Genomic DNA, 27,090 nt, shown 5'->3' with positions numbered 1-27,090 from the left:
GAAGTATTTCTGTTTGGATATACTACCATGGCACTTCATGGGACCAGTCTTTTGTTTGCCTTATGTCCCCATTTTCCTCTATTGCCTGGGCTCCCAGGCTAGACCACATCTCCCATGTTTCTCCATGGCTTGAGACTTCCATGATGCACCAGCACCCATTTCCAAGCACGACCATGTGGTGCATCATGGGAGTTTGTAATTAACTCAGAGAGTGCATGAGCCTCTCCTGCTACAATTCCTATGAGCCACTGCAGAAGCATTTCTGAACTGAATTTTTTTGGGGTTTGCCCAAATATTTTTGGTTTTGGCCAACAGTATTTTTTGGCATTTGAGTTCTTGCCCCAAAATCAAACTTTTCTATGGAAAAATAGCCTCATTTTTCAATCTGCTCTAGCGAGTACACTTGACAACACACCATGGTTGGAGGTGGGGGGGAGGGAGTTAGATTCGCCTTCTCCCTTGCATGGCCTTTGTCAAGCTGTCTGCCCTGAAAACTGCTCTATAGGCAACACTTCCAATTTCAACAACAGTTTCTCATAGATAATGATTTTCTTGGAAAACTAAATGTCTGTATTTCAGGAAGTACAAGTTAACAGTAAAACAGTATAGTGTAGGAAAATGTAAAGACAGGACCCATCAAGAATCCCCATTTACAGCAGTAGAGTACAGTATGGCATACAGATATGTGCATGAGTCTTCCTTATTTCATGTTATGCAGGGAGTTCTGACTAAAAACTGAACATTCTATGGTGGACCTTTTTTTTTTTTTTTTTTTGCACTGGGCACATATAGTAAAACCCATACATGACATGTCCTTTGGGAAAGGAAGCCATGGGTGTCCCTATCCAATTTTTTCCTCACCTGTGACCAGGTTCCTCATCGGACACCCAACCCAGATGCAAACAAGCTGAAAAGCTAGCAGGGCATGGTAAGAAGCAGAACAGCTGAAGTTGAGTTGGGAATTTCTATGAAAAGTTCTATAGTTTTCCTCACCTTGCTAGTCTGAGATGCCAGACCACCAGGACGTAATACAGGCTGAATAGAGAAGGAAATTCTGCCTGCCCAGGGTGAGTAGCCCACCAGCAGTTTTGTTATTAGGGTTGTCAGCAGTTTGGCAATGGGATGTGAGGACAGTAGATTGACAGAGCCCTATGTAACTACTGAGGAATATCAACAAAATTAATATGACCAAAAATACATTGCCACATATGGGGACATCTTGATTATGCTGCAAATGCCTAAGAACAGACTTCCCTTACATCACCATCCAGAATCTGGTGGACCTACTCACAGGTTCCAGAGACAAGCTGAGAATACAGAGCAGTGAGGTTACCTTAATAGGTCTCCCATCTGGTGTAAGTACCTCTTCTGAAAGTTCCATCATCTTCAGAGCCATCAGGGCAATGGGTTTCGCATGACTAAGACTCTTCCTATGGAGCCCTGCTGCAACACAGTATGCATCACCTATTGTTTCCACCTGCAGCAATCAGACAAATCAAATGTAAAACTATGATAATGAGCAGAGATCTTTACTATTAGTTTTCTGCAATCACAAAATGTTGTTTAAAAACATGTCAGCAAAACATCTATAAAATAAGCAATTAGACAACGGAGCATAATTACTGGAGTTTGCAAACAGGCAGAGTCAAAATCTGACATCTCATTGCATAGTTGTTCATCATCATTAACTGCAGAAGATCATTAAATCTAGGACAATGTGCACTATCAAATGGAATATGATAACATTACTCCACAGGAAAATAGGATTTTCAGCATTAGAGTTAGACGAGAAACTAGTTACTGCTAAGAGCTGGTGCCACCATTTACTGTTTGCTGTGAAGTAAGGACTGTACTAAGCAGTTATAACTCATAATTATTATTTACTCTATTAGAAAAATACATTAAGATGAGAGTTACAGGAGACTAAATGTTTCCATAAAAAAACCAGTGAATAGTACATCACTTATCATTAGAATCTTGCTTCCTCATAAGGCTGGGAGAATTCGACAGAAGATTTTATAGCTTACCTATAATTTTTGTTTCTCATAATGACACACTCACTGATACTAGTGCTGACTGCTGGGTACTGTCTGCCTGCCAAAGTATGCAGCTCGGCTGAAACCTCTTATTTTTTAATAGGATATTTAGGTTCTCTCTCCTTCATAGATTACCTGAGCACCAGTTCCCTGCCTCAGACCAATGAGTGCAGCAGATTGCTGCTGCTTCTGCTCTCTCCTACCCCTTAGCCTCACTGTTCCTTATGGGAAGCCAAATTCCTGGAGTAAGGGGATCAGAGGAAATTAAGGGAGTCCTTTGGCTTTGGGCAAAAGCAGCCAAGGAAACTAACAAGCCCTATACTCCATCAGCTATATTGACAGACTCAGCCTTTGCAAAGTTTGTCTACCCACACTTCTGTAGCCAGCTCCCTGCACAATCCTTTGGTGCACTCCCAAGCAGGCTTGGCTTGCAAGCATTAATGTAAGTTATAGTCTTCCTCCCTCCTCTCAGTGCACCTCTATTAAAATAATGGCAGAAAAGCATTCTGAAAAGATTAGCATGAGAGGAGAGACGTGTGCTGACTGTGGAGCTGCCCAGGCAGCCACTATGTGCTTAGTCCTTTTGTTCCCAGGACCTCTCCGTATATTTTGTTCCCACGGTTGACAGGTGAGAAATCAGGACAGTCAACTAGATTAATTTCCAGTCCTGCTAAGGCACCAGCACAAGAAAGACATTGAAATCCCCCCACTACATCTGAACATTACATAGGGCACCAATCTAGAATGTCAGTTCACCTTTCGATGGGTAGTGAATTGGCACTCAAGCCAGGTCACCAATTAAGTTCTCCCCTTCTGGAGTAACAGAGTCCAACAAAATATACAGAATTCAACATCCCCATAAGAGAAAGGGTCTTCAGCCTGACTCTTGGCCCCTTGGGGTGGCTTGTCCTTGTCTCAGCAGCTTACAACGTCTCTATCCTTTCCAAGGAGGAGGAGAGAAAATGGTTTATGCCCATTACAAGGGTGGTTGGTATGAGAGCCTGGACCCTCCCTCTCCACCAGGCTCCAATGAGAGGCAATGATAGCGAACAAAGTGCTTTGTGGCTGCCTCGCTGGGCTACTTCCTACCACCTGCTCCACCACAAGCCTCAAAGTCCTTTGCTTAAAATCCAAGAGAAAAAAAGTAAAAACAAGTGAATCTTCAGCCCAGCTGAGCTCGGCTGGTACCTTCTTTTTTGCAAGCCGGCTCCAGCTTCACAACGGTCCAAGTTTCTGGGCTGCACTCCATCTGTCTAGGATCTGTCACATTCCCCCTCTATGCAGTATTTCAGGTAGGCTATAGTCCCTGGTCAGCCCCCATCTCCAGGCAGGCTTCCAGCTCAGAACTCAGCCTCCAAGACTTCTCTCAGCCTTATCCCAAGAGAGAAAGAGCCCTCTCACCTGTGTCTCCTCCCTGGACCCTCTTCTAGAGCCTCGGGTAGCTGCTGCTTGCAGACCCATCCCTTGCGGTTAGGTTTTCTGCTATGTCCTTCTTCAAAAGCTCTCAAGACAGGTCTGTCCTCCTGTCCCCTCTGCCTCCCTTCTGAGCTTTCTGGTTCCCTTTCAAGTGCCTCCTCCAGCTGGAGCAGGCTCTGCAGGTGCAGTGGAGTGGCATCACCTGGGTCCATAATTGCTCCTGAACCCCTTATGTCCCAGTGTGGGGTTTGTGCACCCAGTCACAGGGAGAACAAAGGACCAGCAGAAGGTGGGGAAAGCTGCTAAATATCTTCCCTCACTTCAGGAAGTTCCTGGTGGTACTTGTAGATGGAGAAGACAGCAATTGGCATTCACTCCTGCTATCTGCCTGCTTAACCCCTCCCCACACTCCATTCTCATGGCAGCCATTGGCTGTAGTAATACAAGTTGGGAGCTGCCACCCTACCCACTCACTGGAATAGTAGAACCCTTTTTCCCAAACACCAATAAATGTGCTAAGTACACAGGGACCGCATGGGCAGGAAAGGATGTAGCTAGAGACACTGGGGAAGAAAGGCAGGACCACCAGCAGCAAGGACAGGGTGGTATGGGTTAGAATAGATATTTTGGGTGGATGGGAAAGGGGAGGAGTTTGAGAGCAGCACCCTGAAGTCATAACAAGGCTTGTTCTGAATTTGTGTGCAGGGACCCATCTGAATATTGTGACACTTCTAAATGTCAGCATCACAAAGAAGAAATGGGGGAAAGTCAAACAAAGCTACCTTGAAATTAGAGAAGGCAGCTGGACTGAACAAAAATAGAGGAAATTACAACCTAAGAAGCTGAGATTGGGCTATCATAATAAAAAAAGAGAGCTAAATTCTGCTCTTCTTTACAGTGGTATAAATTTAAAGTAACTTCAAGAAGAGATATTGGCACATAGACTAGTTTTTTCCTGTAAAATTTAGACTCCTCTGTTTATTTTGATAGAGATTTCTCCCCTTTGGAAATTTCCATTGATATGTACGTAAAATTAAGGACCAAATTACATTAATATATGTTCACTCAGAGGGTGTATATCTGAGGACAGAATGTCCAGAAAATGTCAAGAAAAATCAGTGACAAAACCTGCCTGTCAGTTCTGAAAGCTCTGCTACATGGAACAAATATTGGATTATGGAGTTCTGCTCCTGCAGGCTTTGTGCGTGTACCATCAGCATGAGGGAGTCAAGCTGCCTGGTGATGATTAGACTTGGGAAATGAATGGGACATAAATGTGATCACTGGAGTATATACAACTCCAGTCCTTAATGCCCCTCACTGCTCCCAAGCTCCTCTCACATTAATGGTGAAATGTGAAACAGCAAAATGACTAAGACTGACCTTAGAGGTGGATCTGGTGGCAACTCCTACTGTGAAGATTGCCTACCACTTTCCATTATAAGCTCTTTTTCAGCTGCTTATAACTTTACCAACCTTTAACCATTTCTGCTGAAATTGACTATACAAGGTTTCTGTCTCTGACTGGATATTTTTTTAATTCTGGTATTTCCTGACTTCTGAGTCCTTGATTTTACAACTTTCATATTCTCTTAACATAGATTTTTTTATATGGCAACATATAAAAATGGTATAAACATTTTGCATTTTCAGGACAGTGTTCGGAAGGCCCTAAATGAACACACTTTCTGGACAATTCCTTACTCACTGCCATCCCCACAATTCTGAAACAAGACTGTAGTTTTATGTGGACAGTATTATCCTGAAATTATCCTGAAATTGGGGTAGAATATGTCAGCTCCTTAGCAGCGCACAGCAACAGTGCAGAAGGGTTTGGAGCAAGAAGCGAACAAGAAAATCTTGTTCATTTGACAATTCAGTCACATTATATTCAGGTTGTATGTATGATTAATGGATATTCTGAGCACGTTTCAGACAAGAGCAGTATGTAATAGAAATAAAACATCCATTAATCATTTATTAATCATTCATTTCTTCTAATTATAAATGGAATCTTAATACAAAGTGTGATTGAAAAGCCAGTGAAAATATAAGTACTGTAAGCAGGATGTAAGTTTCCAAATTAGACGATGGCCAGAACATGCAGGCTAGTACTCCATCTCTTGGAGAAAGTGCCATGGGATCTTTAATAAGTGCTAATGGTTAGTTGCTCCATTATAGTGATAATCTAAACAAATGGAATCTTCAGCAGTACAATGTTCCCTATTAGGATGCTGACTCAGTCCTAACTCAGAAGGGAGCATGGGTATAATGCTTTTACTTACTTCCTCTTGAAGGAATGAATTAGCAGCCAACATTAACTGAATGTGTTAAAGTAATAAAGGAACTAGAGTGTCACACAAAATTGCCCAGGCTTCTTTATATAGGGGAGTGCAAAAGAGCATCTTGTATTTGAAACAACAAACCTGCCAAAGTAACTTATAAAGATTTCCATCTGATGCTCCTGGGAATCCCGATGCTCTCGGGAATCTATTAAGCACCTTTTTCAAAGTGCTGCTTAGAAATAAACATCACAAAATGTAATCACAGAGGTCACTCTTATGGGTTGTCTGATGTAATATTCCTCACAGATAAACAAATCTACTGAAAGCAGGAGCTGCTGTAGGGGAGACCTGACTGTTGTTGTAGTCCTGCCTCTCACAGCACGTTCTCTGTAAAAGCTTAATACACAAGTTGGATTAACACAGTTGCAGCTGAGCACTTGTCACTATTTTTCTTAAGCACAGTGAATAAGCACATGTGGGTTTTTTCTTAAAATAGGTTTAAATTATACCCACCTCAAAAAGACTAGCAATAATCTCTCTGCTTAATATTAAAGAGAACCAACTGCAAAAGAATCTGGTCTACAATTCAAAATTCTCTTTCCTTTTTCTGGAAGAATACCTGCACGTTACAGGTTTTCCCTCGTAGATTCCCTACCTCCCTTAGAAATCACTTCATAATATAGCCCTGATGATCCAATTGCTGGCATCTTCAGTTTAGTTCCCAAAATAAGTTCAGAGATGTGTAGGTACATTGTCATATCATACTATGGGTTCCTCAAGCCTAGTAACCTGCTTCCCTGCAGGTGGCCAATATGAGCATCTAAGGATACGTCTACACTCAGAGCTGGGGTCTTACTCCCAGCTCGAGGAGATATACTTGCGCTAGCTCTCATTGTGCTAATGCGCTAAAAACAGAGTACAGCCACAGCAGGACAGCCAGTGGCAGGACAGACTAACTGCCCCAAGCATGTACACATCTGAAACCCTAGCCTCATACTAAGTATGGCTAGCCTGTCCTACTGCCTACACTGTCAGGGCTTCACTCTATTTTTAGCATACTATCTTGATGAGAGCTAGCATTAGTATGTCAGCTTGATCTGCTAATCACAGCCCAGATTGAAATGTAGACATACTCTCAGCTAGTCTTCTAAATTCTATTTTGTGAAAATACAGAAATCAAGAAAAGGGTGACTTGTCTTCACTGTAAAGTTAACTCCAGTTATAAAACTTATGTGGCCCCAATTTGATTCCCTTTTCCTACAGAAAACCCTTTAAACTTGAATGTCGTGGTGCTTTTAACTCGATTTGGTGGGCCTGTCTGCATGTAGCAGTTAGCACAACTTGTCAGCTAATAACATAATCACTCTGCAATGTGGACTCAGGCTAGCTCCACTCACAGATCCCTTCACGTACCCAGGAAAGACAGACACGTTCTCCAACAATTCACAGGGAAAGAATTTATAGCTCAGTTTACAGCAGTGCTGAGATCCACGAGATATGCTCCCGGAAGTCTGTTGTGATAACTGGGCCTAAAAATTTACCTGATTTGTGAGCTCAATTATAAAAAATATGTAACTGTTCATAAGTTGTTACAATAACCTGTAATAACAAATGTTGATGGGAAAAGTACGAAAGGGAGGTAGGATAACTGAATTAATCTAAACAACAAGGCCACGTTGATATGATTCAAGGACTGTGTTGAACTTATGCTTGTTAAAAACAGGAGTGTGGAGCTGGAAGTTAATGAGCCAAAATTGGTATGTCAGATATTAGGCCTATCGGTTATCAAAATAACAAGGGGATGGGCTATTCTACCTATTACTCCCTTCTTTGAGTCCTTGATTTTGTGAGGAAAGTATGAAGGAACAAAAGAAGAAGAGACAGAAAGACAGACAGAGGATAGCTACTGGAGCCTCTTGGCTGCCACCCCAGGCCTTCATCATCTTGACCTGGAGAGATGTCTTGACCAGAACGAGCCAGAGAGAGAGGGACCCAGACAACATTGTCACCCGCACCAGCTGAATCCAAAACACCAGCTGGGATGACAGTTATTATCATCTTTGATACCATATAAGAGACTGTCAAACAAGGGACATTTTCCTTCTAAAATTCTCTCCAGCTAAAGGGAAATGGAAAAAAAATATGTTGCCTTAAAATATGCCATCTCAGAGCTCTGGTCCTCTTCGTCTATGTCTGATCTCCAGCCATGGCCAGCTCAGATGCAAGATAAGCATAAGTCTTATCCTGAATAGGGATGGATTAAGCACATGCATAAATACTTTCCTGAACTGAGGCCTTGGACCCCAATTCAGCAAGGTTCTTAAGCATGTGCCTAAATTTAAACCTGTGAATAATTCCGCTGAAGTCAATGGGATTTTATGCTTTAAATTAGGCAGGGTTTACACAGTTTGCTGAATCAAAGCCCTCCATAGAGAAGAATATTACTACACTATTCCAAGAAAGTAGCATAACTCAGATGTTGATAACTATAAACAATCTGCATCTATTTCAATTACTTTGATTTTCCCTTTAGACTGATAAATATTTTTTTAAAATTTGTTTCAGCTTCCATCTGGATCAGATCACGTCCTTGGTCTCATGTTTTCCTGTTATCTAATTTTGTGTTTGCATTTCTGCTTAAATAGGTGTGTGTTCATGATTATTGTAATTTTAAATTGGCAGTGAATTTGGATTCAAACAGTTTTCCTTCACTTCAGTGGTCCCTTTTTGAGCCACAGTACACAGAGTGGATGCAATATATTTAAATAAAAGTAAGTTTATTATTAGGCTGTTTCTTATCATTTCTAAGTAGGCTTGGAAGAATAAGATTTTTATTGGTAAACATCAATAAATGTCAATTTCACTGTACACACACAGAAACCAACAAAAATATTCCCATCAATAATAACAGAAATTTACAGATAGACCAAGTAAGAAAAGTACTGCTTGAGAACTTATTAGAGTTTGATTTAAAGTTATTTACTCTGTATATTTTGACCTGTGATATTGACAATTTCTGTTTTAACAGCTATAAAGCTTTAACTTTTGAATCTCAGCACCCTCTATCATTAAATAATGGTTTGACATTCCCCCAATTTCCTGCAACTGTCAAAAATTTAAATAAATAAAAATAAACATCAATGTTATCTGTTGAAATTACAAAAAATAAAAATTGAATTCTGCTAACCCTATTTATATCTAAGCTGCTAGGAAATTGTTTATGAAGTTTCATGTTGTAATACTAAAACTTACAAACAGCAATGGTATTGATATTAGTCTCCTGTTTAAAAGCCCCACAGTGAAAATACAGATGAAACTACAGAGAAAGGGTTAATGGTTTGGAAGAAAAAGTGTTCATTAACACTCTTTTACCATCAATTCCCACCCACAGTTCCTTCACTTTTACAACTCTACCCAATTTTAACCGAAAGGAATATTATGTTCCACATGAATAAGAAGCAAGTACTTTTGAGATAGCCCTAAGCAACAAACATTTGTTCAAGAAATGACCACAATTGAGACTGCAGTATAATAAAGTTTCTTGTGGGTTAGGGGAGCAAGAGAGTATGTAGAACTCACTGCCACAAGATATAACTGAGGCCATAGAGCTTAGCAAGATTAAAGAAGCTTCAGTGGGGCTGCAAAGCCAAAACTATCAGACTGAAAAAGGATGTGGAGGGAAGGGTTGAAAACACCAAATTATTGTTTAAGGACATTTAAACGTTTTAAACAATTGTCTTGAAAGAACATGGCCCCTTGTGATGAGGGATATCCAGTGATGTGCATGGCTAAAGACTGAGATGTGGAGGTTGACAGGGAGTGTTGGAGAGAATCATAAGATTTAAAAAAAAGAAACTTAAGAAATGTGAGGTTCCGTCATGGGTGTTTTTCTAAAAGTTATTTCACCCTGTGCTGAAATGGCAGGCAATGTGCAATATGCCGAAAACACTTAGGGGGTCAATAGAAAAAATTAGCAGCTCTGCATGATGACCTATTTTACTACACAATACAACCTTGATTAACTGTCAGAAGAGGACATGGTGAGAAAAAATATTTCTTGGCACTTTAGATGACTGCTTCTTGGAACAGAGAGCTAGAAAGCACACATGAATGAGATGAGTCTACTTTTTAGTTATTCCTAAGTAACACACAATTTCAAGAACTACTATAATTGATACCACAGTACAATAAAGTTCAACATTCTTGTGTGTTAGGGAAAGAAGGGAGTCTGTGGAACTCTTTGCCACAAGATATCACTGAGGCCATAGAGCTTAGCAAGAATGAACAATGGATCATAAATCTATGGGGACAATAAGAATATGCACAGATACATTAGAAAAGATAATGCATTTATAAGAGTTATAAACCCTCGTGTTTCATGGCATAAGTCAATCTAAAAGATTTAGGAAGAAATTTCTCCTATGTTCAAGTTATTCCATAATTGGTCATTGTGGATTATCTTGTTCCTTTCTTTGAAACATCTCATGCTTGTTACTGTCAGAGACAGGTTACTGAAGTAGATGGACCCATTAATGACCCAATGTGGCAATTCCTACAATTATCCAAATCTTAATTCTGACACTCCCTGCCCCCCATATCTATTAATTACATTGATAATTCCCTGAATTATCCAAACTTATTCTGTGTCTCCAGTGACCTTTGGATAACTGAGGTTATACTGCTTTCAATGATGTTTTCCTCAGGTAGTTTATAGTTCTATTCTAAGGAGAAAGATCTGCTAAAGCAATCACTCTGAAAGAGTTAAAGATGAAAATTGTTGACGTTCTCTGATTTGCTGATGATATAGCATACGAACTGCCCGGGGAGGCAGCATTAAAATACCAGGAACACTTAAAGAGGATAACATTTTTATATCTTGGGTCATTGTGACAATATATGATCTTTACTTTAAAAAGAAAATATTCCTATCAAAATCTATATATTGTGATCTTTTGTTTTAAGAGAACCTCCCTGTCTGACTGATTCATGGACTTGCATGTTGTTTGATGCCTCAACAACCTCTGCTTCCCTGCTGATAACCATGTAGGATAGCATCTGCCAGAATGTCATCCTTTCTTTAGCTTTCTCTGGTGATTGTCAGTAAAATTACCACCTCAATTCCCTCAGATGATGAAAGACTTGCTTATTTTCTCTCCTCAGCACAGAGAGGGGAACTGGATTGGATAAAGGCATAAAAATGAACAACAGTCATTAATACTTTATGGTCTTAATCCTGCAAGATTCTGAGTGCCCTTCAGTGAGGGTGCTCAGCACCTCACATAATCAAGAATAGTATAACGATATCTTATTGCCTTGCCCTTTGAGGTTTAGACCTGGACTAATCCATAAAATACAGAAAGGGAGTACTGTGAGGCAGCACTACACCTCTAGCTCAGTGGTGATGAAAATTATTTTAATGCCAGCCCAACATAATGCAACGAGAACACTGCAACACAACTTCATTTTACACACAATATTATTCATGCAAAATGTGCTTAAAATATTTTATAAAGTAAATAGTATAGGAACAAAGTTATAAAAACAGATGGGGAGGAAAAAACAGAAGGTATAAGCCAATGAGAAAAGACTTTCAAGGAGTTCTGAGACAGATGGTGAGATTATAAGGTGAAGAGATACAGGAAAGTTGTTTCAGGAGGCACAGAAGGGAAAGTTGTGGTGAGACTGTATGAAGGGACAGAAGAGAGGAGGGACAAAGAGAGAGATGAGATCTTTGAGGAATGCTAGAGCAAAATCAAAAAGATTTAGAAATGAGAGGGCAATTTCAACTGCACCAGAAACTTCATGAGGAGCCAGCAGAGTTGTTTAAGGATAGGGTGATGTGGCTGCACTTCCTTTAACATACTGCATATGGAAGTGCCTAGAAAGCTGGGACTTTTGGAGGTCATAAAGAAAGGAGTTGAAAATACAGCACACGTTGTAGGTTGTTTAGCTGAACTTTATTTTTCTGAAACACCCCCTCATCCTAACTGATCACATAAATAACTGCAGTTGCTGTCTTCAAAGCCAGCAGGCTCAGTACTGCTGTACCTTGCTGCACCTGCCAGACTCAACGAAGCTACTGCACAGTTTAATGTCCCAGTCACCTGAACCTCCAACTTCAGATGTCCCTGAAAACCTCTGGATAATTGAAGCTGAACTGTACGTTCTGGAACACAAAGTAAAGTGGTATCAAAAGATTCAGTGCTAGCAAAATATGTCCCAGTGATGTTGTAATAACTGCATTGACAAATTTACCCCAGCTGTGAGCTCAGTTGTACAAAGTATATGAATGTTTGTAAGATGTCACAATAACCCATAATAACAAGTGTTAATGGAAAGTAGATCAAGTTGCTTTCGATAATGAATGTTATAAAGGTGCAAGTGAATCAGACAGGGACTAAATTAGTCTAAACTAAAAAAGCCACATTGCTATAGTTCAGTTCCAAGATTATGTTGAAATCATGCTTGGTAAAAATAGATGAGGAGCTGGAAATTAATGCACCAAAATTGGTGTCCTGGATATCAGGCCTAACTGGTGCATCAAATAATGAGAAAATGGGCTATTCCACCCATCACTTCCTTTTCAGGGCCTTAAAAAAAGACTTGAGAATATGAAAGAATAGATGGCAGCTACTGGCATGAGCTTCACTGCCACCTCAACTGTCTCCGGGAACCCAGAGCCTTCATCATCCTGATCCTGGGAGATGCCCTGACCAGGAAGAGCTCAAAAGAGAGGGACCCAGATAACATCTTTCCCTCTCCCAGCCAGCTCCACCTGAATCCCAAAATCCACCTGAATCCCAAAAACCACCTGAAGTAAAATGGGATCACGCTTTAACAGCAGCAGCAACACCAACAGCTCTACCTCACCTCAGCTAACTTCTTCTCTTTTACCCAAGAAGACAGTTATTACCATCTTTAATACCATCTAAGAGACTGTCAAACTAGGGGGCTTTTCCATCTAGAACTCTCCCATTACATTACATTACAATCTCTACATTACATTATATTTTACATTGTGAATGCTTTACCTGTTTTTCCTTCTTTTTTGTATTGTTAATAAGAGATTTAAAGGATATTTAATGGAGTGTTTACCACGGTACTAAGCAGGTTGATGTTTAATGTTGGACAGTGAATGGGTTATGTCACAAACTTTATTTAATTTAAATTAGTACAACAGGTAATTAATCTCGACACCTATTGTGATGTGTGGTGAATAAACATTTATAATTATTTTAACAGGCCTCAGGTTAGAGAAGCCTGTTTGTTACCCTAATGTTTTAAAACATCTACTTAATATGTTATGTATAATAAAATATATAGATGCTCAGACAGTACAGAAGTAGGAGCCCTAGATAGGTTGCATAGCTGGGCACAATCTAAAATGCCTTGCATTCTCACTTAAAATTAAAGGTAGACTGAAGCACAATATTTATCACAGTTTGAGCATATCCATTTCAAGGAGTTCCTATGCTCTCATTAGCACCATTAACTGGATGACTCCTAGACTATTAATTTTGTTTCAAAGACCTAGGTCTGGTTTCCTGAATGTGCAAACAGTGGGGATAAGGGATATGCATCCTCCCCACTTTTGTATTGCCTTGTTTGTGTCTGCTTCATTGTGACTGCAGGACTCAAGCGTTTTTACTCCTGGTGCCCCTTTCCTTCCTGACAACTATTTTGTATAAGCTCAGTTAAACCATTATATTCCAACTGCACATCAATGACACACCTGAAAATGTCCTGTAAAGTTTTCTGTAGCTTACTAGATGGAACTTGAAAGATCTTTGTTCTAAAGACAGACTGCAAAATTCAACTTGGCCAGCAAAACTCTCCTAAGCTTAACTCTGTCAAGAGAGTCTTTCAAGTTTTTAGTAGTTCCCAATGGGCCCTCATCTCACCAATACTCTGACCCATGTCTTACTGCAGGAGAATTTATAAAAATGAAGTGGTACTTAGAAAGTGGCTCTGCAGACCTATCGTGAGGTTTCGTCATCATCACCTTTCACTGACTTCCTGATCAATGGCAAACTAGCCACGTTTTTGAAATGATGTGGTGCAAAGCATGCTGTAGTAAAGAGGGCCTGGCCTCTCTCCTCTCTGTCTTTAAATTAGTTCAACAAAGATTTGATAAAATCATTACTCCCAACAAGGATTCCTTTGTCTTCAGATCCTACCTCAAAGCCTCTGAGATCTCAGATACTCCGTTTAGCCAAAATTCTTCTCTTCGATATTGCTGTATAGCTCTGTAATTACCATAGCTATCCTGTCACTGAGGGAATGTCTACATGGCAATTAAACACCGGTGGCTGGCCTGTGCCAGCTGATTCAGGCTCACGGGGCTCGAGCTAAGGGGCTGTTTAATTGTGGTGTAGACGTTCAGGCTTGGGCTGAAGAATGGGCTCTAGGATCCTGTGAGGTCACAGAGCTCGGAATGCAACCTGAGCCAGAATGTCTACACCACAGTTAAAGAGCCCCTTAGACTTTGGAGATCAGCAGGCTCTATGGCTGGGAAGACTAGCCTCAGAATCTAAATCTAAAGGAGCTTCCAGGTGATCTGCTTATTCCTTGTTCATCACTAATTCTAGATGATACAACTTGCACTGTGGACTGTGTTTGCCTGCTCCCAAAAAGGTATGGTGCATCAGCAAAAAGATTACAAACTAGTATTTATTGTTACTATCAAGACAGCTATTTTTTTTCAGTAATAATAGTACCATGCTCAGTTACCAAAATCCTCACTGCTCTTGGTATCCAACACTCAGTTCACCTGTTTTACTAAACATAACCATCCAGAGTTAACATCTGCTCCCAGTTATACTAGTGCAAAGTAGCTCACTCCATTGGTGTCACATGGGTGTAACCGAGAGCACAATGTGGCCACACTTCATAGATCTTTGTAGAGTAGGATTTGAGAATAAGGCAGTGTTCAAACTGACCCAGTATTCTCTTCCTGATTCCACCTCTCTCCCAACTATGAAAGGTCCTTTTTAAAGTAGCTCAGCGATACTGTAATAGTGCTAGATTCAGCTTTTGAAAATTCACCCGTAAGGTGAATGTGAGCAGAACACAGATGTTTGGCAGATGGAAAACTATTCCCAAATGAGCAGGAATAGATTCCAAGTTTCTATCCAGTGGATTTTGGAAATCAGTTCATATAGTAAAGCTCTTCTTTTGACATCTGTCTCTTCTACAAATCCCATCTCCTTTCCTCAGAGCCTAATTATGAAGCAACTGCTCTTACCACGCCTAAGGTTAAGAGCATTTTTTTTTAAAAAGAGGGTTTAATGATGCTACATATTTTGAAACTCAGAAATATTGCAGGAAAACTCTTATTCAAACTTCTATCTACAACCTCTGCTTAGTAGGTTGGGGCAGAATCCTCTTACTTAGGGTAATCAGATGTCCCAATATTATTGGGACTGTCCTGATATTAGGGGCTCTCTCTTATATATGCAACTATACCCCTTTAAAAAGTGTACCAATTTTCACACTTGCTTTCTGATCACTCTACTCTCAGTAGCCAGTATAAAGGGAATTCTGACTAGTAATGCATTAATCCATAGACAGCTATTTTCCATAAGAAAAGCAAAGAAACAACCAACTCACACAATGTAAGTTTTGTACCTCGCATTAAAAGGGCATTTTTTAATCTTTCTAGTAAAAACAAAGACATGCTAAAAGAATTAATTTATATGGTGTCAAAATAGATTTGTACAGTACAGTCCTGAAATGACATGTTCACATGGTTCGATATGGTTAACATATTGCTAATATAACTCTGTGGGCAAAGCTGACACAGCAAATAAAGAACTATATAGGTGTTGGGTAGCAAAAACCAGCTATGACAAAATAACTTGTAAAACATTTGTTTAATGTCAGGTGGCCACAATGACAAAATAAAGGGTTGCTCAACAAAGCTTGGATACGGGTGAATGGAAATATTTTTTAAGCTCTAGATACTGCTCCCATTCAAATCAATAGCAAAATTCTCATTGCCTTTAATGATTATGCATTAACTAATTAACAGTATGGGATAAATTACTACTGCACTCTTGTGCTCCAATCCTGCACCAATCAATCTGATAAAGAAAATAATAATATTAAAATATTGTATTATTTTGCACACCTGAAGTGTTATTCATGCAAGGACATCAATGGAGTTTATATACTTTAATTAAGTCTCATAATAGCCCTGAGGTCTGTATTTTGTCTTCATTCCGCAGACAGGTAAATGTAGGCATGGAGAAGCTAAATGACTCACTCAAGGTCACACAGTGACCACACACTCATAGCTTCCAGTCCCTTTCCTTAATCACTATGTAACTTTTTATAGATCCCAGCCTTATGTCAGTTGAACAATTAGTGCTTCACCATTCCTCCAGTGGCCATGAAAAAATTTAAACTGGAAATTAGAAGAAGATTTCTACCTATCAGGGGACTCAGGTTCCGGCACTGCCCTCCAATGGGAGCAGTGGGGGCAGAGGCTGCTCACGACAATCTGCCGCCCTACACAACATCCGTGTGCCACTAGCTTCCTACTAAGTGGTTCCTTGTGCACATTAACAGTTCCTTAACATAGGCACTGGGTTTGTAAGATTTTTGGTAGGGCCCAGCGGTCAGGGGCCAAAGCTCATAGCAAAGCCCCCTATACTTGAGAGCCTGGAGGTGAAGCTCCCTGACAGAAGAAAATAAGGGCACAAGGGAAAGTCTGATGCACACAGATTGGATTGCACTGTGGTGTGACAATGTGGCCTCAGCCATGGGCTGGATAGGTAGATAAGCAACCCCCTCACCAGCTCAGGATCTGGTATAAAGGCAGATGGGACCTAAGCGATTAATCTAAAACAGCACCCACATTTCAAAGGGGATGCCCTCTGCAGCTTCCTGACCCTCTCCCCCAAGGTCAGTTCCCTTTTTGGAGCAACAGAGACAAATAAAGCAGCATGCTCCTCTATGAACTGGCTCCCCTGGAAGGACCCCCCCATTAGGGTCTCCCACCCTGAGGAGCCAGCAGCCCTGCCCAGCCCTGGACTGGATATACTGGAACTCATGGCATGGGGCTCCATCTACCATCCCAGTTGGGTTCTGGCCCCCATCTCATGAGACCCCCTCTGGGTATCAATCCAAAGAGCACCCCCTAAGGTGCAGGGAGAGCTGAAACTAGTCAGGGGGTCTCTCATATAAGGCTGGGCAGTGGGTAGGGCCATGAAGTACATGGGGAGGATAATGCAGGGGGCCTGGAGTCTGAACACGGTATGGGGATGGGGCCAAGACCCAGGAGCTGGTCAGGACACAGGGACAGATGGAGTGGGGGACAAATGGGTGGGGATGGTGATGGTGTGATGACTGTGAAATGCTCAGGGAGATTAGAAAGGCTATAAAAACAAAAAACTCAGTAATAATGGGGGGGTTTCAACTATCCCCATATTAACTGGGTACATTTCACCTCAGCACTGGATGAAAAAAAAAGGTTTCTGGACACCTTAAATGACTGCTTCTTGGTGCAGCTAGTCCTGAAACCCACAAGAGGAGAGGCAATTCTTAATTTAGTCCTAAGTGGAGCACAGGATCTGGTCCAAGAGAATATAGCTGAACCGCTTGGTAATAGTGACCATAATATAATAAAACTTAACATCCCTATCAGGGAGGGAAGGGGCAACAAAGCAGCCTGCCATGATAGCATTTCATTTCAGAAAGAGAAATTACACAAAAATGAGGAAGTTAGTTAAACAGAAATTAAAAGGTACAGAGCCAAAAGTGAAATCCATTCAAGCTGCATGGAAACTTTTTAAAGACACCATAATAGAGGCTCAGTTTAAATGTATGCCCCAAATTAAAAAACATAATAACAGGACCAAAAAAGTGCCACTGTGACAAAACAACAAAGTAAAAAAAGCAGAGGCAAGAAGGCTCTTTAAAAAGTAGAAGTTAAATCCTACTGAGGAAAATAGAAAGGAGCATAAATGCTGGCAAGTGAAGTGTAAAAATATAATTAGGAAGGCCAAAACAGAATTTGACAAACAGCTAGCCAAAGACTCAAAAAGTAACAGCAAAAAAAATGTTAAGTACATCAGAAGCAGAAAGCCTACTAAACCTCCAGTGGGGCCACTGGACGATTGAGATACTAAAGGAGCACTCAAAGAAGATAAGGCTATTGTGGAGAAACTAAATGAATTCTGAGCATCGGTCTTCATGGCTGAGGATGTGAGGGAGATTTCCAAACCTAAGACATTCCTTTTAAGTGATAAATCTGAGGAACTGTCCCAGATTAGGATGTCATTAGAGGAGGTTTTGGAACAAATTGTAAATTAAACAGTAGTAAGTCACCAGGATCAGATGGTATCCACCCAAGAGTTCTGAAGGAACTCAAATGTGAAATTGCAGAACTACTAACTGTGGTATGTAACATATCATTTAAATCAACTTCTGTACTGCATGACTGGAATATAGCTAATGTGATGCCAATTTTTTAAAAAGGCTCCAAAGGCACTTCTGGCAATTAAAAGCCAGTAAGCCTAACTTCAGTAACATGCAAATTGGTTGAAACTATAGTAAAGAATAGAATTATCAGACACATAAATGAATACAATTTGTTGTGGGAAGAGTTAACATGGTTTTTGTAAAGGGAAATCATGCCTCACCAATAAACTAGAATTCTTTGAGGGGGTCAACAGGCATACGGACAAGGGGGATCCAGTGGATATGGTGTATTTAGATTTTCAGAAAGCCTTTGACAAGGTCCCTCAACAGAAGTTCTTAAGCAAAGTAAGCGGTTATGGGATAAGAGGGAAGGTCCTCTCCTGGTTCAGTAACTGTTAAAAGATAGGAAACAAAAGGTAGAAATAAATATTCAGTTTTCAGGATGGAGAGAGGTAAAGTGTGGTGTCCCCCAGGGGTCTGAACTGGGACCAGTACTGTTCAACATATTCATAAATGATCTGAAAAAGAGTGAGGTCGCAACATTTGCAGATGATACAAAACTACATAAGATAGGTAAACCCAAAACAGATCGCAAAGAGTTGCAAAGGGATCTCACAAAACTGGGTGACTGGCAACAAAATGGTAGATGAAATTCCATGTTGATAAATGCAAAGTAATGCACATTGGAAAACATAATTCCAACTATACATATAAAATGATGGGGTCTAAATTAGCTGTTACCATTCAAGAAAGAGATCTTGGAGTTATTGTGGACAGTTCTCTGGAAACATCCACTCACTGTGCAGTGGCAGTTAAAAAAGCTAACAGAAGGTTATCATTAGGAAAATGATAGATAATAAGACAGAAAATATCATATTGCCTCTTTATAAATACATGATATGCCTACATCTGAATATTGCATGCAGATCTGGATACCCCATCTCAAAAAAAAAAAAATTGGAATTGGAAAAGGTACAGAAAAGAGCAACAAAAATGATTAGGGATATGGGAAAGCTTCCTTATGAGGAGAGATTAATAAGACTGGGACTTTTCAGTTTGGAAAAGAGACGACTATGGGGGGATATGATAGAGGTCTATAAAATCATGACTGGTGTGGAGAAAATAAATAAGGAAATGTTATTTACTCCTCCTACACAAGAACTAGGAGTCACCAAATGAAATTAATAGGCAGCAGGTTTAAAATGAACAAAAGGAACTATTTCTTCACACAACTCACAGTCAACCTGTGGAACTCCGTGCCAGAGGATGTTGTGAAGGCCAGGACTATAACAGGGTTCAAAAAAGAACTAGATAAGTTCCTGGAGGACAGGTCAATCCATCATTAGCCAAAATAGGCGGGGATTGCTGTCTGCCAGAAACTGGGAATGGCCAACGGGATGGATTACTTGTTGATTACCTGTTCTATTCATTTTCTCTGAAGCACCTGTCATTGGCCACTGACAGAAGACAGGAAACTGGGCTAGATGGGCCATTGGTTTGACCCAGTATGGCCGTTCTTATGTTCTTATTCAGTGATACAGAAATCTCATGAGCTGTTTTCAACTAGATGTTGGCCCTAGTGATGAAATCAACTGAGATTGACCAGTCCTAGCAGATTTATGAACCCTTCACTGGAGACAATCTCTCAACGTCAGCTGTTCATGAGATTTCCAATTTATTACATTTGAATCACAAACAGAAAATGCGTCCCTTTAATTTTGAACATGATCTGGAACAAATAAACCACACAGGTGCAGTCTGGGATCCCAGAAATACAGTAGGCATCGTTCAAATGTGAAAGATCTCAGAAGCAAGTGCGAATGGCATAGAACTCATTAACCAAGTTATATGTTGCTTTAAAAAAACAAAAAGAGAGATTCTAACTGATTACTACCAAGGATATTTTCCTGAATCTCAGCTGGTTTAAGTTGGTGTATTCCCATTGGCTGCAATGGAGTTACACTGATTTACACCAGCTGAAGATGAAGATCTGGCCCCTTCTTTATTAAATCACAAAACACAACATAAGTTCTGAATAAACCATCCTTTAAAGCAGAACTCTCCTACAATATTTTCTTAAAGGGTGCACATGTAAATCTCCAAATAAAAGAGTTATTTCTCCTTTTTTAAACTAACAAAGGCTGAAAACTAGGGCTGGTAAACAAATTCCATTGAAACTTTTTCCGCAAAAAAATAGGTTTTCAAATAAACAAGAATTGTTGTGAAAATATCAGCTTTCGGTAGAAATTTTTGATTTTTTGTTGTTGTTGAAAAACTGAATGCCCAAAAAACAAAAATATTTCAGTTTTTGGCCCAAAAACAAAGTATATTGACACTGAAAGGCTACTGCAGTACCTCATGGAAGCTGTCATTCCAGTACCTCATTTTCCTCTATGGAGTAATGTATCCAGCCAGACTTCTTCAGCCATGATACACGATAGCCATGCATCTGTCACGATGTACCATCTCCTCTCGGAAAAAGATGAGACAGTGATGCATTATGGGACACGTAGTCTGACCAGGAAGCCCAACCACAGAGAAAAATGGAAGGATGAGGCACCTAAGCTACAGCTTCCATGAGGTACGCAGTGGCATTTCAGAATCAAAAATATTTCTGTTTTCAACCAAACTATTTTTTATTTCAAATTTTTCCACCAAAACCTCAAAATTCTTAACAAACAAAAACCGTAACACTTTCCAACCACCTTTATTAAAATTGTTTATGAAACTTAGGAAGTTAGCTATGGGGGCAATTTAAAAAGATTTGCTGTCCCTAATTTATGGACTGAAGTACCTTACCTTATAGATATCCAGGAATCCACACTGATGGTCAAATCGAGTGTACAGCTCATTCAGCATGCTGATCACCTGCATGGGGGTGCACTGGGCGCAGACAGCTGTGAAGCCAACAATGTCTGAGAAGAGCATGGTGACATCGTCAAACTTCCTGGCCTGAACTTGTTGCCCCTGCCACAACTGTTGAGCCACATCTACTGGGAAAATAGAAATAAGAAGATCCACTGTCTTCTTTTTCTCCTCTTCCAGAGCTTGGTGTGTTCGCTCTAATGTTGCCTTCAGTTTATCCATTCGTTTCTTCAAGCCATCTTGGGCCTTTGCCTGTTCCCCAACCAATATGACATCACGGGTAGCATCATGGATAGGTATGTCAGAAAGATGTAGTCCTCGGCCCATCAGTTCATCCAGCTTGTCCACGCAAGGGGAACCCAGAAACAAAATAGAATTTGACTCGGGCACATGGATCATTTGTCCTTTGACTTCCATCACCTGCAATATATAAATGGAGTTTAAAAAACAAAGATTAACTAACAAGTGTACATGGACCCCACTCCTCTCTCAACTCAGCACACATGCAATGGGTCATTGACGGGGTCTTCTTGTAACTTTAATGTAAGTGATAAATGTAAACCTCATCCTAAGCACCCTCTTCAGCTGGCTGTTCCTAGGAAGTTGTGCAGGTAGAAACCCCAAACAAGTACTTGCTGAAACAACAAACTATTGTGTATTTTTATAGTAAATAAAGGAGGCAGAAACTAATTAAGCTAACTATTATGGGTATAAACAAAGAGAGTCCTGTAGCACCTTAGAGACTAACAAATTTCTGTAGGCATAAGCTTTTGTGGGCTGCAACCCACTTTGTCAGATGCATGAAGTGGAAACCACAGATAGGAGGTATATATATATATACATCCAAGGGTAAGAAACATAACAATGGGGAGGGCAAGTGCTAACAAAGTCAGTTCGGTTAGGGTAGATGAGGCCTATTCACAAACGTTGAGTAGAAGGTGAGAATGTGTGAACAGTGACATAACCGTTGATTAGAAGGTAAGAATGTGTGAACAGTGACAATTCTGTGTTAGTGTCTAAGGTGCTACAGGACTCTCGTTGTTTTTGCTGTATACAGACTAACATAGCTACCTCTCTGGAACTTTTTATTATGGGTATGTTTATAGTAAACAAAGTAGGCAGAAACACCTTGAACTGATAAGCTTGCCTTACGCTATATGCCAACCAATTGGTCCTTACATGCAAGCTGTATGAATGTTAGCAGTTAAGAAAGATGTATATAAAGTCAAATGTGTAATATGTGACATAAATTGGAGTTGTGGTATCCTCCAAACTTAACCCCCCTGCGTCTGGACCTGGCCAGCAAGGGCAAAGAGCTGTTATATGCCTAATAAAGTAACTTGAATGCCGAGCTGGAGTCAAACTGAGTTTTTTGGATCCCAGAGAACTGGATGAAGGGTTCTCTCAGAATTGAATGAGGCATTCTGGATAAATGGAAAGATCTCGGAGGGAATCCCACTAATGTTACTAGATTTGCTACTAAAATATGGCTGGCCTGAAAAGCAAAATTCTCAGTAGCTGTCTCTCTATTAACTAACTATAAATTACAACAAACGCAAAAAGAGATTAAAGGGGAAAGAGGGAAGTCATCTGAATGAGGGTGAGACAGTGAAATAGCTTAGATTCTATTTAAAAAAAATCCCAATTACTGACTGAGTCAGAGGAGGCTGAATTAGAGAGGAAGCAAATAAGGGGACATGACAGAAGCATAAAAAATAATGAATGGAATAGAGAATGTAAATTAGGTGCTCCTATTGATCCTTTCTCATAATGCAAGAATTGAGAGACAGCCAGCAAAACTGAAAGGCAACATTCTGTTATAGTTCATTTATTACCTGCCAATATAAGATTCATGAGATACTTGAATTGTATTTGCAAAATGGAAAAAATCACCAGAAAGGACAGAAAAGTCTTGTGAAGGATCAGATGATTCCCATGTCTCATCATGATCTGCAGAAACTTTCATCTCAGTTTCTGGCTCACATCTACCTCAGGCTGTGAGTTGCCAAATGTCACTTCCCTAAGGGAGGTCTTCTATGGCCTATGCAAATGAAGCCCTAGGGTTTCTCTGCACAGCCCCACAGAGCAGACTACAGTGATGTGAACTACAGCAAACACTAAAGAGTTACTGGAACGACATGCTGTAACTACCCCGTATAGCCCCTGCTAGTGCAAATGAAAAGGGACCATGTTAACAAGAAGTAGGTATGTTCTCATTCACTTTAGCCGGGTCTACACAGGGCAGGTTCAGTGCAACACTTTAGGGCGCACTGTAACTTACACCGCCATAGTCTGCATTGTGGGACCGTGTAGACAAGCCCTGAGTCTATTACAACAGGCACCTTTGCTGGCAGTTTAAGCACAAACATCAAAGCCTGAAAGGGCATCAAAGCTGAACTACATTTAGATACTTAAATGCAGTCCTCCGTTTTCAGCGCTGAGGCATGTCACAGGGCAGCGTGGCAAAGCTTGCAATGCTATCGCCCTTGTTGTGCTCTTCAGTGGATAGGGTACTTGGTTTTTCAGTGTATCTAGCACCGTTCAAGAGGACTCACGCTGCGTAATAATATGTTTCCTAATGAAAAAGAAAAAGTTTATGGGCGACATTCTGATCTCCATTGACTTACTCAGGATTACATTGGTATGACTGAGATAAAAATTTGCCCCATTGTTTCTTCAGGAAGACAGTGAAAAGATAGCTCGGGAGAACTGTATGTTGTAAGTGAACAGAAAACTGATAAAGCAGACCTCTCAGTGAATTTTCTACATTAGTTTAAGTCATAAGTAAACAAGTATGGATCATTCTAGTCATCATGATTCAAGTTTACATTCCAGTAGTGCCCAAAGGTGACAGTCAGCACGGCAGCCCTGTCCTGCTAGGTGATGCACATACACATAGGAAGACAAATCCCTGCCCAAGGAGTTCACATTCTACACAGGCAAGACAGAGAACAACTGACAAACAGCATCCGAGCACAAAGTTCAAAGCTGGCGGCGAGGACCATGTCTTCTGAATTGCATCCTTTTCCTCTCCTCAACACACACTCTAAACAAAACACATCTTTTCCTGCCACCCCTCCTTTCACCTGTCCAGCTGACCCAGCAAATAGTCTTACCATGGCTGCTGCTGCTGCAACACTTTACCCTCCTTCCACCCATCCCAACCTCCAAAATAAAACCAAAAGCCCAAACCTATTGTTATCTGTATTAGTGTCCTACTGTACATCCCTAAAGGCCAGAAAGCATCTGCTGTGCTGCTGTGCTGACAGCTACTCCCATCACTGAGTCTTGGGGAGATGTTGGGAGGTTCCTGTTTCCATTGGCCAGCATTGCCTCTCCTGCCCCTCAGTCTGCTGCTAATGGCTCCAGGCTCTTCCTCCTGATATTACCCGCTCCCAATCCTGTGTTATTGATTGCGATAGCGTACAACCCAGTTAACTGCAATACAAATTGTACTGCTGACATCAGACTGAGAATTCAGCAAGTGAAAGATCTTCGGCAATAGAACTGCTACATGCCTGCTTTATTTCTCCAGGTGCCTATTGTTAATGTTTGCATTTCTATGCTCTTAATCCCCAATTTCATTTTCGGAGATTCATTTGACTCCTGCTTGTGTGAGAAAGCAACTAAACTATATAACCCAACATACTGAATGCTCCAAGATTAAGTACTATTTCTCATTTTTAAAACATCTTGCTCTTTATTTAATAGGTAAGAGGAATAGGTGCCTGTTTCATATGCACAACATAGCAGTTTAAAAGGGCATGTCAGGAAACAGGTCTGTGGTGCAAATTGCCAAATGTAAAATTCTCATGTTTGGCATTTTGAACTTTTGCCCCCCTTTTCAGGGACTGTTTTGCTCTTCTTTGTGCAAATTACACTAATAGTTTATAAAATAAACTGTGCCCTGTGCTACCACCATCAAAGGCATGTCTACACTGCAAAAAAAAAAAAAGAAAAAGAATGTGTTCTTAACTCAGCTTAGCTAACCTGCATTAGTTAACTTGGGTTATGTAATAGTGATGACAGCAACTTGACTTTTAACTTGGGATAGCAGCTCAAGTTCAATCACAGACTTCCTTATAGACTTGAACTTGAGCTGCAAACCCAAGTTAAAGTCAAGTTGCCACGTCTTCATTGCTATTTAAACCAGAGTTAGCTAATGTAGGTTAAGGACATACCTTTATTTTGCAGTGTAGACATATCCTAAATTGCTCCACCTCCAACTGGCGACATGGTGTCACTTCTGAGAGAGGTATTAGCATAAAATAAACAGAAGGAAGCAAGATTATACCCTAGACTGGCAGGTAACTTTAGGGTGGTCAAAAACTTCACTGTTTTTCATTTTTATAAATAGGGGAAGTTTCTTAAATGTTAATTAAGTGTATTTAATGTGCCGGAGGGAAGCATTTAAAATTTTATTATACAAATATTTAACCACAGTGTGTAGGATAAATCCTCTTGAAATGGTTAAGTGTCATTATCACCTATATAATAAATACCATAGGGGGAAATTTTGCTCTCAGTTACTTTAGCATAAATTGAGAGCAATTCCCCTGGTTTCAGGGGGAGTTATTCACAATTCACGCTAGCATAAATGAGCAGAATAAAACCTTTGAAAATAATAATTCCACATTATTGTTTAAAGGATTATGTACTTTTGAAATTATTGTGCAGCCCAACAGCCTCAGAAAGATAAATAAAATGCAGGCTCTGAGAGAGATTTATTTCCATCACAAACTCAGCCTCACTAGAATGAGGACAAGTAGAATCTCCTACTAACCTCCCTCTCAAAGACCTACCAAGTGAGTAATCACATCATCGTGATAAGATCCAATACCTCTGTTTTAGAAGGTGAGGGACTGCCTCCGAGTTCTGCAAACCAGCAGCTACCTCATTAGATTCTCCAGGTTTAGCAAACTCTGGATTCATACTCTCCTAGGAATATTACTCATGAGATCAAGAACTGACAAACTGAATGCCAACTCTATCACCTAGTCCTAATGGAAAAATCTGGTGACTCTATAGCATCATGTGGTGCATTGATGAAAGGGTAAAGTAGATAATCTGGAAAATTCTGTTTAACTGTACTGATCGACAGGCTGATGGGAAGTGCAAGGGGGAGATACTTATGGGCATCTTTGAGAAAGTTTTTGAAACTAAATTTCCTCCTTCTTTGATGATGACTCCCATATTCTGTAGCCTTCGTAATATTCCTACAAGCAGACAGATTCCGCTTTCACTTTGATAATTATGCAATTTCCCCTGTATTAGGATTATGTCCTTTTCCTTTCTAGGGGAAAGGGTCAGGATTATGGCATTGGGCCCCACACCTGCAAATTTAGTTATGCACATGCTTTACGCACAGAACTGGATCAAATGGAACTTCTTGGGTGAGTAAAGTTAAGCATGTGTGTAACTATTTGCAGGACTAAGTACTTTAGAGACTTAGATACTGCCATCTTGTTCCAACAAATTAAGGAGTCATGTTTAATAATCTGAAGTTTGCTTTTGTATGATGATGAGAAATTTATAATTGCCCAACAGGAATGTTGGAGGGGAAATGGGGAAGAAGTGCATTTTCCATACTAGAATGCAGAGTGTAGTGAAAATAGCTGGCTGGATAGGTGGGTAATTCTACCCCGAGGGTGATTTTTTAGGGAAATCATTTGTTCCAGAGTTTTGATTTAATTCATCATATTTGAAACCCTGAATCTTCTTTTACTTACATTTGTAATGTCCATATGGCAAGTCCTACCTTCCTTCACTGCCATTGCTTTCAGTGAATTAGGTTTGGCTTCCCTCCACATTTCTGCACAGTGGGCCTTGCATATGGGATGAGAATGGAGGTAGGGTAGGAATTGGGGATTCACTGCTGCACTACGGAACCGGTCATTTTCCCCACACTGAGTGGTGGGGATATGGTGACACAGGAGCACAAGGGACTACTACAGCCTCAAGACCTGGTTAGTGCAGGATTCCTTCCTTCCTTGTCCCCACAGAACTTTCTTTCCACAAAACTGGTCTCTTGGACTTGGTGCTGAGGGGAAGGATCTGGCCCTGCC

General features: G+C 40.4%; 1 protein-coding gene across 3 annotated transcripts in view; it reads right to left on the bottom strand.

The window, feature by feature from the left end:
* Nucleotides 1–27,090, bottom strand: part of GUCY1A2 (guanylate cyclase 1 soluble subunit alpha 2) — a 205,472-nt gene that overhangs the window by 68,985 nt on the left and 109,397 nt on the right. For all 3 annotated transcript variants that reach the window (XM_067567573.1, XM_067567582.1, XM_067567577.1), the window contains exons 5-6: nt 20,960–21,445; nt 1,334–1,477 (exon numbers count right to left, since the gene is read on the bottom strand). In XM_067567573.1, the coding sequence (XP_067423674.1) occupies nt 1,334–1,477; nt 20,960–21,445 (630 nt within the window). The remainder of the gene's footprint in view (nt 1–1,333; nt 1,478–20,959; nt 21,446–27,090) is intronic.

The sequence above is a fragment of the Emydura macquarii genome, unplaced genomic scaffold, assembly GCF_026122565.2.
Source record: "Emydura macquarii macquarii isolate MOO-44397 ecotype Brisbane River unplaced genomic scaffold, CSIRO-AGI_Emac_v2 contig_318, whole genome shotgun sequence".
Lineage (NCBI taxonomy): Eukaryota > Metazoa > Chordata > Testudines > Chelidae > Emydura > Emydura macquarii.
Note: the sequence above shows the minus strand (reverse complement) of the source record. Positions and strands in the feature narration are given on the sequence as shown.